Source organism: Melopsittacus undulatus, chromosome 7, assembly GCF_012275295.1.
Source record: "Melopsittacus undulatus isolate bMelUnd1 chromosome 7, bMelUnd1.mat.Z, whole genome shotgun sequence".
Taxonomy (NCBI): domain Eukaryota; kingdom Metazoa; phylum Chordata; class Aves; order Psittaciformes; family Psittaculidae; genus Melopsittacus; species Melopsittacus undulatus.
The window spans coordinates 64,782,744-64,796,017 of NC_047533.1; the positions used below are offsets into that span (position 1 = coordinate 64,782,744).

A 13,274-nucleotide genomic window follows, 5' to 3' on the forward strand; every position below is an offset into this window, starting at 1 on the left:
TTGTGTCAGCGTATATTCCATGGCAGCCTCTACCAAATGAACAATTAATTAACCCTAATCCAGAAGCTAGTGCCTTCAAGTGCTTGTGCTGAACTATTTGCAAGTTAATTATACTGGACTCTTACTTTGTGTGAACTATGTGGAAAGGCCTCTGGTTTTGTTAAGAACTCGAGGGGTGTGTTGGTTGGTTGGTTGGGTTACATATATCTTTTTAGTTTGGTTTTTGTTTGGTTTAATGCATGTTCCCTCCTCTTTATTTAGGGTCTAAACTTCAAAAGGTTAAGTGAAGAGTCCAGATTCCTCCTCTTGCCTGACATTTGTGACCAATAGGTAGAAGTTGTTACCAGTTGTTAGAAGCTGTTACCCTGCTAACAACTACTGTGAGCTGTCAGGGAACACTTCACTTCTGTTAAATGTGTCTTGTCTGAGTCTGGTAAAAGTCCTTTGGATTTTTTACAGCATTCAGCTGTGGTTTTGGGGATTGTGTTTATCTGTTTTGTTGGGGTGTTTTTTTTTTGTTTGTGTTTTGGTGGTTGGTTTTTTTTTGGGGGGGGGTTGGGAGTGTGATGGGGAGGAGGAGGGGGTTGTTTGGTGTGATACAGTTATCTCAGGGACTGGTCACTCCCAGAGGGGTTGCTAGTCTTCCCTTAGAGGTTAGTAAGATTCCCATAAGGTCTTGATTAATGCCCCATCAGCATCTTTGCTTGTACCTCACTTCAGTAAACAAGGAGCTATTTATTATGGGTAAAATGAACTGATGAGGCCATGACTCAAGGATGGTGTTTGCAGCAATACTGACTCTCTGTAAGGCCTATCTCACTTAAATACTGACTTAATGACCTTGATTACCCAGAGATAGAAGATATCTTTCTGCATATCAGCTTACTTGGAGACATATCAGAGCTTTGGGAGTTTGAGGTTATAGGCCTAGAGAGCCAGGCAAAAGGAGAACCTTGACACTTGTAACTGAGGTTTCCCCATGGTTCCTGTGTGTATTCCATTTGGATTTGGACAGGTTTTTCAGGAAAAATACTTGGATCTTGCTATCATGGCTGCTTGAAAGCACTTTGAAAGTAACAGACTAAGGATGCCTTGCTATTAAAACTGTCAGTCCTGTTTGGAACCCCGAGAGTATCAGACCTGCAGCCTGCAGACGCACCAGCTGCATCATGGCTTAGTAAAAGCGTGTTATTGATGATGCCAAATTCCAGACTATTTCTTATATTCAGGGGAGGCTGCATAGAGACTCAGACCTCTTTAATTACAACTGAAGATACTCCTGTTAGCTTTCACCTTCATGAAGATACGATGAAGTAATTCTGATTTCTGTTTAATGTAGAGCTCACTACCTGTGTAAGAAAAGGTCAAATCTCTTTTAACTTGGCTTAAAGTTCTCCCACACGGAGAGATGCAGGTTTTAGCTTTGACAATGCTAGACACAGTCTGCCAATCCTTTTCCTTCTTCCTTTAGCCAGAACAGAAAAGTATACAGAAATTCAAAATTCATGGGTGGAAACACCAGGTGAGTTTGGAACTGTAAGCTTTGCAGAAAGTATATCAATTAACCCAGGTTTACTCTTAACACTTGCAAGTTACATCTAGTCTTTCAGACATTTTGACTGCATAGAAACAACATAATGGCAGAGCTGGAGAGAGTTAAGAGAAGTTTTGGAGTTTACAAATGTTAAACCAAACTAATTGAGACAAATCAAAAGTTTTTATTTAGTGTAAAGTCAGAAATACAACATCTTTAAAATGTTAATAAGTTAAATGAAGGCCACAGTACTGGGATGTAAATGGTACAGAGATGAAATGGCTACTATATACACACTGATGGATTAAAATATCATTATCCATTCTTACAATTAAAACCCATGATTTTAAGATTACTTGATCTCGGGAAATTGCTGCAGTCTAACAAGCGCATGCTCTGTTTTCACTTGATATCCCCTACAGTGCAGATGGAGATGTGAGTGATGTGGCTTTAAAGCTGGGATGGCTGTAATACAAGGCAATCTTAAGTGCTTGGTGCGAGCAGTCTTTTTTTAATGCTCAAGCCCTGGACTAACCATGTGATCTGCTCTACCTGCTAGCAATTACTGGATGAATTTAGAGTTCCAGTGAGAAAGTAGTCTGTAAGATTAAAAATACTTCCGGGTGTTCACAGGATGCGATGACACAAATGGTATCAGTCACTTGTACCTTGGTGGGTAAAACTTTTCTCCATCTTTCTTGCCTCAGGCTTGTAATCAGCCCTCAAGACTGAACTGTTAGTGCCCTGTTTGCACTCATTTGACTTTGCTGACACTGGTGAGTGCTGTACAGCAATCTTAAATGGAGAGAAATGGGAAACCCCTCCTCTGGGAGGGGGAACCTCACAGTGTCAGCTTACACTTGACACACAACAGTGCTAAGCTGCCAATAAACTTTGGGTTTGAGAGGGATTTATTCTACTATTAGACCTATTAATTTCACTCCTGCATCTTTATTTCACAGAATTCATTACAGCAAGGTTGGAAGAGATCCTTTAACTAGTGGGTTTCTTTTGTTGAAAGTACAACGGCTTCATTACTGAAGAGACAGCTCAGTTCTGTTACTCCCATAAGTAAGGTCTGCAATGCTGCTATATCACAAGATGAAATGCGCAACTGAATACTACTAAAATGTACATTGTTCTTTGTTTTTTGGTCTCTCCCTCTCTGTTAATACTGATTATGCTAGATGTACTGCTTCTATGAGAAATGTTCAGACCCACAACCTGGGCTGAGCTCCTCCTACAAACCTATTAACAAACTGGCAAGCCAGTAAAAAACGGAGCACCTTGACACTAGGTTTTGCTCAGAGCAGCACAAATCTGAGCAGCAAAAGCCACCTTTCTTCCACTGCAGTCTTCTGCTGTAAGATACCTGTTTCTGTGCTTTGCCTTGAAAGGTACTTCACAAGCTCAGGCTCTGGGGCAGGAAAACAGTTGCTCTAAGGCCTGAAGCAAAGACAAGTTTGGCACTTCAGAAGGAAGGTAAAAGTTGGGAAGGACAGACTTGTGCTTGGTTCCTCACTGCAGATTGTTCTGCACTTGTTGACCACCTGTTTCTGTAAGGTATATTACCTGGATTTTTATATAACTCCTCGTCACGCAACTAAAAAACTTCAGGAGGATCATGATGCTGTGACTGATCATTCTTTGAGGATAAAGGAAACTGAACATGGTTTGAAGGGTGCATCTTGCAAACTACGAATGGTCTGATGCTGCCTCAGTTTGGTATTTCCCTGATTTAAGTCGTTTATCCTTGTTCCTCTTCTCTTACCCTCCCCCTCTGCAAAAAAGTGTTTTTCAGTACACAAGCCCTGCATATAGTGTCATACTGGTATTCCTTCACAGAAATTCTTAACTGGTTTCTAGACTGTTTAAAATTGCTCTGCAGATTCGATCTATAATAAAGGTGGAAAAGGTGATGCAATGAGACTTTGAACATTTTTATCAAATGAGGTTTCAACACAATATAACTGTATTATCTTGCTAGTTGAGAATACTACCCTAAGACTTCAAAGAGTGCCAGCAGACTTCTGTTTAACCTGACAAACTGAATCCAATTGTTAACAGGATATATTCATTTTAAAAACAAATACAAAAGCTTAGTAAATCTCTACACTGTATGTGCACATTTCTTAATCTTTATACTACACAAACTTATCTCTCTTGTTCATGATAATGTTCTTGTGTTTTATCACCAGAGCTTTTCATCTTCAGGTATCCAGTAAAGCCACAAACTAAGGTATTTTAGCTCATGTAGCCTATGCCAATTAAAACAAACAAAAAAAAAAGACAGCAGCAATACAATGACATCATCTGTGAGTCAACCCTTACTTCCTTTTGCTTTTTGTGTCAGTTGTTTGGAAAACACTAGAGGCTGACATCAGATTTTCTATATACTGTCCAAGAACTTGGTTTTCTGATTTCAGTTTCAAGTTTTCTTCCTTAACAGCATCTACTCGTGCTGAGAGATCTGCAAAGGTGATATTATAAGAAACATATTAGACACTGTTGTATACAATGAGTATGTCCTATGTGCCTGCACAACCTGCCAATAGTTTTAACTGTGGGAAACATTGCCCTAAGGTACTATCTTGTGCTACTTGCAAATTTTGGCTGAAGCCTATTTCTTCTGTATCATTTTGTAGTCAAGTATGGTGACAAACTTGATACACAAACTAACTGCTCATCTGTACTTCTATTATTTTCTTTCCATTTCTTAATTAAGCTGTTGCAGACTAAACTACCTGGACACAACTGTACAGGTAGGAGCAGACTCAGAGATGTCTGTCAACTAAGGAGCTTGGGCACATTTAACTCTTATCGCCCCTTCTGCTTCTGGATTACAGGAGTTGAGCAAATGTTATATTGCGTAACAAGAGGAACAAAAATAAAGTATATCTCATGTACCTTCACCTGGGTAAGCAACATACATCTGGGCACTCTGGCTAAGGTACAGCAAGAAACCCAAGGTTCTCTTCTCTTGCTTATTAGTGTGTTTGTGAAAAAACTCGTATGTCAAACTGCTAACCTTCAAGTGTGTGCTGCAGTTCCAACACTTGATTAATAAGGCGTGTTTTCTCTTCTAATTCCACCTGATTCTCAGCCTCAACAGCTGCAATAAATCATACGGGTTTTAGTGCAACCTCTGTAACAGTTGGGAATGAAATATTAAATAGAAATAATACGGAAAAGGAGTAAGATACCATCCATGTCAGCATTCATCATTGTAGTGTGGCCTCTCTCCGCCTTTGAAGGGGGTATTCTTGAGAGATGCTCTGCTTAAAGGAAAAAAAAATAACACTGATGCAACTGTTAATGGAGCTGCCTTCACATTTGTATTTTTTCCATGCATTTTTCTAACTCATGTAGAGAACTACCACTTAACCCTAAACCAGAACATCTTTTAACATTGATTATTTTTCCTTGAGCCTTACGTGGTATATAATTCTTGAAGCAGCTGTGCTTCAGTTCACAATAACTGTTCACTCTAGTGCATCACTGACCGTGTTTTAATGATGTAAATACCATTTCCCCGGCACCGATCTTTCTCGAATTGGCCGTTAGTGAAGCAGAGGAGCCGGAGAGCCCCTTCACCACCACCAGCCCCCCTCTCCCCCCTCCCATCCCCGTTGTCACAGGCAGCCGGGTTGCGGAGACCGGGCCTGCAGGATGCGGGCCCCTTGCGCCTCAGCCGCAGCCCTGCCCTTCGCTGGAGCGCAGGACGCGAACGGTTACCGGCAGTGCCGGGGCCTGCAGGCAGCGGCAGCGCTGCCCACCGCACCCCGCGGCCCCCGGGCCCGCCCCGCTGCTCACCTGCCGCTGCCTCCCAGCGGGCTGCGCCCCTGCCCGGCCGCAGCTGTGCGCCTCCCGCCGCGCCTGCGCCGCCCGTGCCCCGGCGCCTGGCCCTGCGCGCGCACACGGCCGCGCCCGCGCCAGCCAATGGGAGCTGCGCGGCAGGGAGGAGGGGCGGGGCCTCGGAGCCTCACTGACAGAAGGGAGGAGCCCTGGGGGCCGCCCCTCAGCGCTCCTTATGGGGCTTGCGGCCCGGCTGCTTCCCCTCAGCCTCCCTCTTTCCCTCCTGGCCGGAGAGGCCCGTCCCGTTCCGCCGGTATCCTCACGGCCGGTACTCGCCACTGGGGCGGGCGGCACAGAGGCTGGAAGACATTCCCACCCCGTCATGTAATGGCAGGGCTTGACACCGCCTCCTTCCCGCCCCTTTCTGAGGGGGCGTGGGGCGAGGGAGACCCCTGGCGCCTGGGAGAGTTAGTGGTACCTCAGCCTCCTCACTGGAGTTCTCCATCGGAGGCAGGAGTTGCCCGTTAAACACCAGCGAGTTGCAGATAAAGTAATGGAAGCAACGTGTGAGTACATAGCTAAATTAATATCAACGTTTTTCTGACAGCTTATATTTGTGCCCCTAGGCTAGCGCACCAGTCCAGAACGGTGGTGTGCAGCCAGTGTTGGGCGCTGCTGTGCTCAGAAGAAACTGAGGAAAGGCAGGTGTTCCTCAGTGTGTAACTAACTCCTCCAAGTGTAGGTAGGCTGGCAAAGTCTGAGGAATGCTAGAGAAAACCAAGTATGTCTAAGGCTGCAGTTAACTGCAGGATGCTCGTATGTGGCACCCCTGGAGAAGGCAGCCTCCCAGCCAGAATCTAGCAGCATTTATCCACTCTAGTTCAGCGCTGTGTAAACGTGGCCAGGCCCATCCCAGTGTGGCAGGTTGATAAGTCTTTTGCACAACAGTGATGAGACCAAGACACCTCTGATTTAGTTCCCTGCTCCTGGATCTTTCAGCATTAGAGTCCACATCACACACAAACCTAAGTAACTTCACATAGTTACTCTCACCTAGTAGCAATAGTAGCTCCAAACCAACACACCTATTTCTGTATATGGGTTTCCTGGAGAGAATAACCCCTGTGCTCCCTTCGGACCCTGTAGGATGGTCTGTCAGCTACAGTAGAGACAATATGCAGGACCTGAGATAATTTCAGTGGCTTCACTGAAGTAACTGCATAGCCTGTAATATCTTTACAGGTACTGTGTAGCTTGAATCATATTGCAGTGAAATATATCCAGATTGTACCTGTATGTTGCAGGAATACTAGATGATCTTTAAGGTCCCTTCAAACCCAAACTATTTGATGATATAAATGACTTACAAATAAGTGACTTGATGCTGTGTGAATAAATCAGGAAGGTAAAAACATTTGGGAAGTGTGCCCTCTACTGTATTTTTAAATACACTTCAGACAGTATGTATTTGTAATATCTACATCTTCTGGGCGTCTCCACAATATTATTAACATCATGGCAATAACTTTTTTAACCTCACAATTTGATAAATTCTGATTAGACTGAATGCTGCTCAAATAATGAGAATGTATGCTAGTTAGAGTCCTGCAGTCTGTTTGCACTGGATGATTCTGTTGTTTTCAGTTCCATTAGGTGGTTTATTTAGAAGTATATCACTTTCTCTACAAAAAAAAGGCATTTTTAACCCTGCAAGCAGTCCTCTCAGGTGGTGACTGGGCTTTAGGAGCTTGTTAGTAACTCTGCTTGATTGCTGCTTCTAAAATGATGGGTGCTTCTTACCCTACTAGTATCTTGCTTGCTGTATTTTCTGTGTGGCAAGCCTGGTATTCAACAGGTTCTTCTAATTCTTTCTAGGAAGACATTCTCCAGCACTTTGATTGCAGGTGAAAAACATGGACAGAGTCTGCAGGTGAGTACCTGGTGAAGAGCTTGCTGTGGTTTATACTGTAAGGAGGGGGTGTGTGTAAGTTCTGCAGGCTCATCTGCAGAAGAGCACCTCTCTGTGGTAGAAATTCCACCTTGCTCACTGCATTACATTTGCAGTTTGTTGTCTAAACCATTCCAAATAAGCAAAGTGGGAAAATCCTTTACATTAAATTGTGGGACAGAATGGAAACCAGACAGATTGGCTCCCATTCTGTTGTAGCTAAAACAGAGGAGTAATTCCAAGAGTTGCTGGTTTACCTACTGTTTCTGTTTCAGTATGTATACTGTTGAGTGTTCATTCTACTTTGCATGGTTGCAGTTTTCTGACTGTCGTATTTTCTTTCATTAACTCTGAGCGTGAACACCATGAAACTCCTTTTCAGAAGTTAACAGGTGTAAGAGGTTTTTTTGGTTTTTCTCTTGAGAACGTTGTCTTTATCTGAGCCTTTGCTGTTAGCAGTGCAGAGGTGCTGTCAGCAGAGAGCAGATGGTGTCTTTAGCCTGCACAGTGTTACTGGGTTAGTGTTAAACATTTGCATAAATGCTTCCTTACATTTGTACTGCAGTATACTCAGATGTATACTCTTTACAAGGGCATGTAGTGGCAGGACAAAGGGAAGTGGCTTTAAACAGATTTAGATTAGATATTAGAAAGTTCTTCACTATGAGGGTGGTGAGGCAGTGGCACAGGTTGCCCAGAGAAGCTGTGGCTGCCCCATCCCTGGCAGTGTTTAAGGCCAGGTTGGACAGGGCTTGGAGCAACCTGGTCTAGTGGAAGGTGTCACAGCCCATGGCAGGGGGTTGGAACTGAATGAGCTTTAAGGTCCCTTCCAACCCAAACCATTTTAGGATTCTATGGTATTGGATCTCATACAATGCCTGTGCATGTGTGTAGAGTAGCCAAAGACTACCTTGTATTGTAGGGGTGTGCTTGGTGTCCCCTTTGGCTGGAGATGGCCAATTCAAGCCATTTTATAACAGTTCTTGCTTTTATCAGCCTGTAGGGTTTTCTGTTAACCCTTGTGTTAGAAAGTGTAATTTCTGTGTTCTGTAAGTTGTTAGTGTGGCAGGTCTTGTCTGGGGGTTATTTCCAGGAGCTGGTTTTGGTTTGATAGGGGTCTGGCAGCATTTGCTTCTCTGTGGTTTCCTCACTCACTGGGAGGAGTAAAATTAATGTGCTGAATACTAATAATATGCAAGTGTGAGCAAATTAACTTGGATATGTGACTGTTTACTACTTAAGAAATAAGAGCATTCTCTAGCTGATGATGCTGGCAAAAGGAATTAATTATACAGTTTCACAGAAAGAGCATTTTTTACTTAAAACAGCAACAATCTTCTAGGATATAAAGCATCATTAATAGTTTACCTGAATGCATATATGTGTACAGGTACAAAACTGCATGAGAGAATTTTATTGGTCTGGACTCAGATTCTAAGTCACTGCAGCTAATGCCAAAGGTTTTCAGACCTTTTACTCCTAAACCTATGGTGTACATCCTGTTTTTTCCATGGTACACAGTGCAAACCAACAAACCTTTCACTTCCTTTTTGGCAAAGTTACAGGCGCAAGAGGTGCCTACATGGGCTGATTGGTGACAGAGGCTTCACTGTTCAGCACCAGAATAGAAATGTATTCTTGTTTTTGCTAACAGAAGAAGGTATTGTACATATTTCTGAGATTAGTTTGCTATTTGAACTGTACTGTTTTTTCCTTTAATTATTGTAATAAAGAAAAAGACAAAAAGGAGTACAAATTGCTTAATTCTTTTTCCTTGCAATACTAACTCAAGACCCTTTATATCAAATCTTCATAATTTTGTTTCTCTGCAGAAATGACAGACCCTGGGAAGGTTTTTTTAAACTGGTGTTGCTTTACACTAGAATTCTTTGCATTTCTTGTTACTCTTTCTTGAGTAACTTCAGAAGGCTTTTGTAGCCTTGTGCACATCCTTGCGCATCCTAACTTACAATTACAGACTGTCAGATGCAGAATTTGAGTAGTTCTTAGTTTGCACTTTTTCCCAACCAAATCAAATTCTACAAATTGAACAGCTGTCTTGGTTTATGTTGGTCTATCTATCTGTTGTCTGCATCCTTATTTATTGCATGTGCTTTGGTGGTGCATGAGTTCCTGAATGAGAATGGGACCTCATCAGGTGAAGTAAACTGTAAGCATTCATCTGGGGAAAAACATTGGTATGTGAATACCAATATATATATGGCATGATGTTGGCCTATGAAGAGTTTGAGCCTGCTTGTAATCATCAACTGTAGGTTTGCCACCAGATTTTGTGGAAGGACATTTAGTGAGGTTCCATAAAGCTTTACTGGTAGCTTAATGAGATAAAAAGCTGTTTTGCCTTTCTGTAAGTTAGGCTTAAACCTTTAGGGGTTTGTATCTGCCTTTTAAAAGGAGGGGTTTACATGAGAAATGTAGTCCTTAATGTTGGCTTTCTGTAAAGCATATTTGAAAAGAGTAAGAGGTTCTTTGCAGTGAACAAAGAGAGTCCTGATTTATTTATACAGCATTGATCATAGGAACAATAAGATTTTTTTTTCCCAGCTGTTGGGCATCATCTCACTGTTTTGCTTTACTTTTTGTTTAATTTCCTCTGTGATTTTGTTTGAGTAGGTCTTTTTTTGAGGGAACTTTATCAGGTCCTTGAGTTTCTAAATGAAAAGGTATTTCTTTCATTAAAGGTGAAAATATGGTCACAAATGCTGTTAATGAATACTTTTCTTGACTTCATGTGCTTTTGATATTGCTATTAAAATACTTATTGAGAAGTTTCTGCCTTGCTACCATTTTGCATCCATCTTGATTTATTTTTAATATCTGTCTATTTAACCAGTACAGAAATGCTACTGTTTTGAAAGAGCAATGGCTATTAAATATTAATGCACTGCACTCATCTAATCAGGCTCAGTAACCCCTGTTGTTTTGCCACAATGGCTTTTCACTCTGCTAAAGAAACTTTGACATGAAAGCTGTATCCTGATTATGCCTCAGATTGTACATACATAGCACATTGTTCTACTTGTCTGTTTAGTATCTTTTCCAATATGTTTTAAGAAATGGGGGGCAGGCCTTATGCAATTATAGACATACTTGAGTTCATTAAAACCAGCACATCTTTGTGATACTACTTAACATTTAATTACAGAACACTTGTTTTAAAACATCAGATCATCCTCAGGCAAAGTGTACTTATGATCTCTGTGTTGCAAGTCTAGTTTTCTTATTCCTTGCTTGAGCTTGCTGTTGTCCATCCTAAGGAATCTTTTATCTCTCACCATGTAAAACTTTTGTCCTCCCTGCTCTTCTAGAGTTGATGCTCTTCTCCAGCTTTACAGCTAAAGCTGGAAGGCCCATTCTATTTGTGAGCTTCTGTGCTAACTTTTGTTTAACTTCTGTTCAGAGTTACTGTAACTAGTCTTAATTTCAACTGAGAGTGATAAGGAAGTCTGTTTCCTACAAAGTATATGATAGTTTCTTCATATTCTAGGTTAGGAATTTTCTTAGACCTTTCTTTCTAGCCTCCTTTCTCCCTTTGGCAGAAGAAATGGACCAGAGTCATTATGTTCACCAGGAGTCTTACTGTCTTCTCCCTTTATGCTTTCAAGCCAAAAGCTGCCTTAAAATGTAACTTATTTTCAGTTACTCTGAAGTTATCCATCTACTTTTGAGTGACTGTCCCCCACCTCTTCACTGCTAGGGGAAAAGCTCTGGTTTTGGTAGCAGATCTTGCATAACGAAGCCTTGTGTATGGTCCTCTTTGTGTTGTGAACATGATCTTTCTCTGACTTCGGGTGTGTTACTGCAGTCAAGAGTCTAGTAAATTTTAAGTGCTCAGTTTCTGGTGTGCAGTAGAGTCTTATTTGCACTGTTGCTGAGCAGCTACTTTTATAGCAGTGACATCTGCCAAGTGAGTATTAAGCCCTGAATGCCTCGGTTGACTTGAGTATCCAGTGTCAGCTGGTACTTGAACAAGAGAGTCTGAACTTTCTACTTCTGTTTTCTCATGTGTATTAACATCTTCCAAGCTGTGAGGGTGCTGAGGTTAGCAGTACAGGAGGCTAGTGGGTGTTTGCCTTCTAAAGAAAGAGACTTACGTATTCTGAAAGACTAAGAAAGCAATGTAGCAAAAATGCTCATCTGTGAGACAGGGCAGATTCAAACACATCCAGTGTTATGAAGTCATCCCTAACTCAGCTACTTCTGCATGCTCAGCAAAGACCAGACAATCTTGCTGCTGTATGCTGCCCCTCATCTGTTTCTTGCCATGTTACCAGCTGTGCAGTAAGTCATGAAACAGTTCCCTTACTGTTCTACACCATGCTTCAGGGAAAGAGTGGGATTCACAGCCAAGAGAGCCCTTCCTTACTGCACAACTTGGACCAAACTCTGCCAGGTTATTATCAAGTGAATAGTCTGGGTCAACCACATCTTAATGTCAGTAAGCTATATACCATGTAAACAAAGTGCATTCAAACCTCTGGTTCAGCACCATCACACTACTTTCTAGAGAGTTGTTTTCTAAAAATAAGATCAACTCCATGGGGGCTTTTGTTTGTTTGTTTTGGGGTTTTTTTGTTTGAGTGATTTTGTTGGGTTTGTTTTTTTTTTATATAGGAGACTAAAATAAAAAGGGGTGGAGGAGAAGAATAGGACTTGTATTATTCATTAATGAGTAATCCAGATTCCTAGGTAGTATAAATTAGCACAGCAGCCATAATAACATGGTCAGGTTGATACTCTATCCACACCTTTCTAAATAATTTATTATCAATTCATATTAACTCAATTTTTCCAGTATGTAGAACTATCTTCCTTCCCATTCCAAATAATTTTTATTCCATAAAATAGAAGGATGGGATGGGGAGGGAGAGGGCAGTCTTTGCTTTTTCAGTTTCTTTTAAAAGAATTAAATGCTTAATTTAAATGATTTAAATGGATCAGATTATTTCCATTACCAATTAATATCCATCACTTTTTGTGAGTTCTCACTGCTGTATATCAAAGGGTATCATCCCATATTCAGGCAGAAAGGCCAGCATTATCTGTATTTTCTTTGATAGTAGTAACACCTGAGTTAACATTTCTGTAACTTTTTCATTCTAAACCGTGATAGGCTGTATGTGCTCAAATGTATATTAACATATGCTATCATGTGAAAACTGTCATATGCTCCATACCCCCAAAATCTCAATTTTCAACTAAATCACAAGACTTATCCAACTCTACAACTAGAAAAGTTTACTTGAGGGCATTATCTAAAACTCCAATGTACCTGATAATCAGGATCTACAGATTTGTGTGCTCCCCCAGTGCTCCAGTGCTAGTATTCACCCTGTGGAACTGATATCGTATCAGTAGATTACTGTAGTTTCTTACCTGAATCATCTGCCAAAGAAATGTTGGTGAAGGTGCCATCCTCCTCATCCAAAGGTAACTCCATTTTACTTTCTTTTTTCAATGTTCTGGAGACATGCATTAGGTATGGCAGTTGTCAGCCATTTTCCAGTGTACACGTGACTGCTCTGGTTAAATCTTTAATGAGTCCAGCACACAGGTGTTATTGCGCACTGCTGGCAGCTACACACATCTTACTGTGTGTGGTGTATCGCCTGAACCTTGAGCTCTTTCCCGGAAATTGTTAAGCTAGAAGGTTTCTAACTGCTTCACCAGATATATGCTGAGCAAACACTGTTATGGCAGGCTCCTTCTGGGGAAGAACTGTGTGTTCACCTGGTAGCTGGCTTTTTCTTGTTCTTATTTTCTCTAGGGCTGTGTATGGGGGTTTGTTGGAGGGTTTGTTTGATAAATAAAAAGGGAAAGTAGCTTTAAGTCGTCAAAAAATGTTACTTACAGTCCAAACAGATGCACTGGACAGATTTGGCAAAAGAATTGCATCTAAAATGTAATCGTCAAACACTTGGGAATGTGAGTCATTTTACTTGCATGAACAGTTGCATCAAAACCAGTCAGGTAATG

At 41.5% G+C, this 13,274-nt stretch overlaps 1 protein-coding gene across 4 annotated transcripts; it reads right to left on the bottom strand.

Annotated features, from left to right (window-relative positions):
* Positions 1-1,698: 1,698 nt before the first annotated feature.
* On the bottom strand, positions 1,699-12,808 carry SCOC (short coiled-coil protein). Of its 4 annotated transcripts, none has more exons than XM_005142365.3 (4): positions 12,675-12,808; positions 4,738-4,809; positions 4,563-4,646; positions 1,699-4,004 (listed from the first exon to the last, which is right to left on the bottom strand). In XM_005142365.3, the coding sequence occupies exons 1-4, from the start codon at positions 12,772-12,774 to the stop codon at positions 3,862-3,864; spliced, it is 399 nt and encodes a 132-aa protein (XP_005142422.3). In that variant the 5' UTR covers positions 12,775-12,808; the 3' UTR covers positions 1,699-3,861. The 4 variants fall into 4 exon arrangements, with proteins under 4 accessions (XP_005142422.3, XP_030898948.2, XP_033920436.1 ...); XM_031043088.2 differs by having other exon boundaries at positions 4,738-4,812; XM_034064545.1 differs by lacking the exon at positions 12,675-12,808 and adding an exon at positions 5,348-5,418.
* Between the last annotated feature and the right edge of the window lie 466 nt (positions 12,809-13,274).

What these genes read in the sequence shown, in the direction of transcription:
- SCOC (XM_031043088.2), bottom strand. Translation starts at nt 12,774, where the DNA reads ATGCATGTCTCCAGAACATTGAAAAAAGAAAGTAAAATGGAGTTACCT. An exon ending in GATGAATGCTGACATGGATG is followed by an intron (nt 4,647 to 4,737) that starts GTATCTTACTCC and finishes GATTTATTGCAG; the next exon opens with CTGTTGAGGCTGAGAATCAG. An exon ending in ACTGCAGCACACACTTGAAG is followed by an intron (nt 4,005 to 4,562) that starts GTTAGCAGTTTG and finishes TCACCTTTGCAG; the next exon opens with ATCTCTCAGCACGAGTAGAT.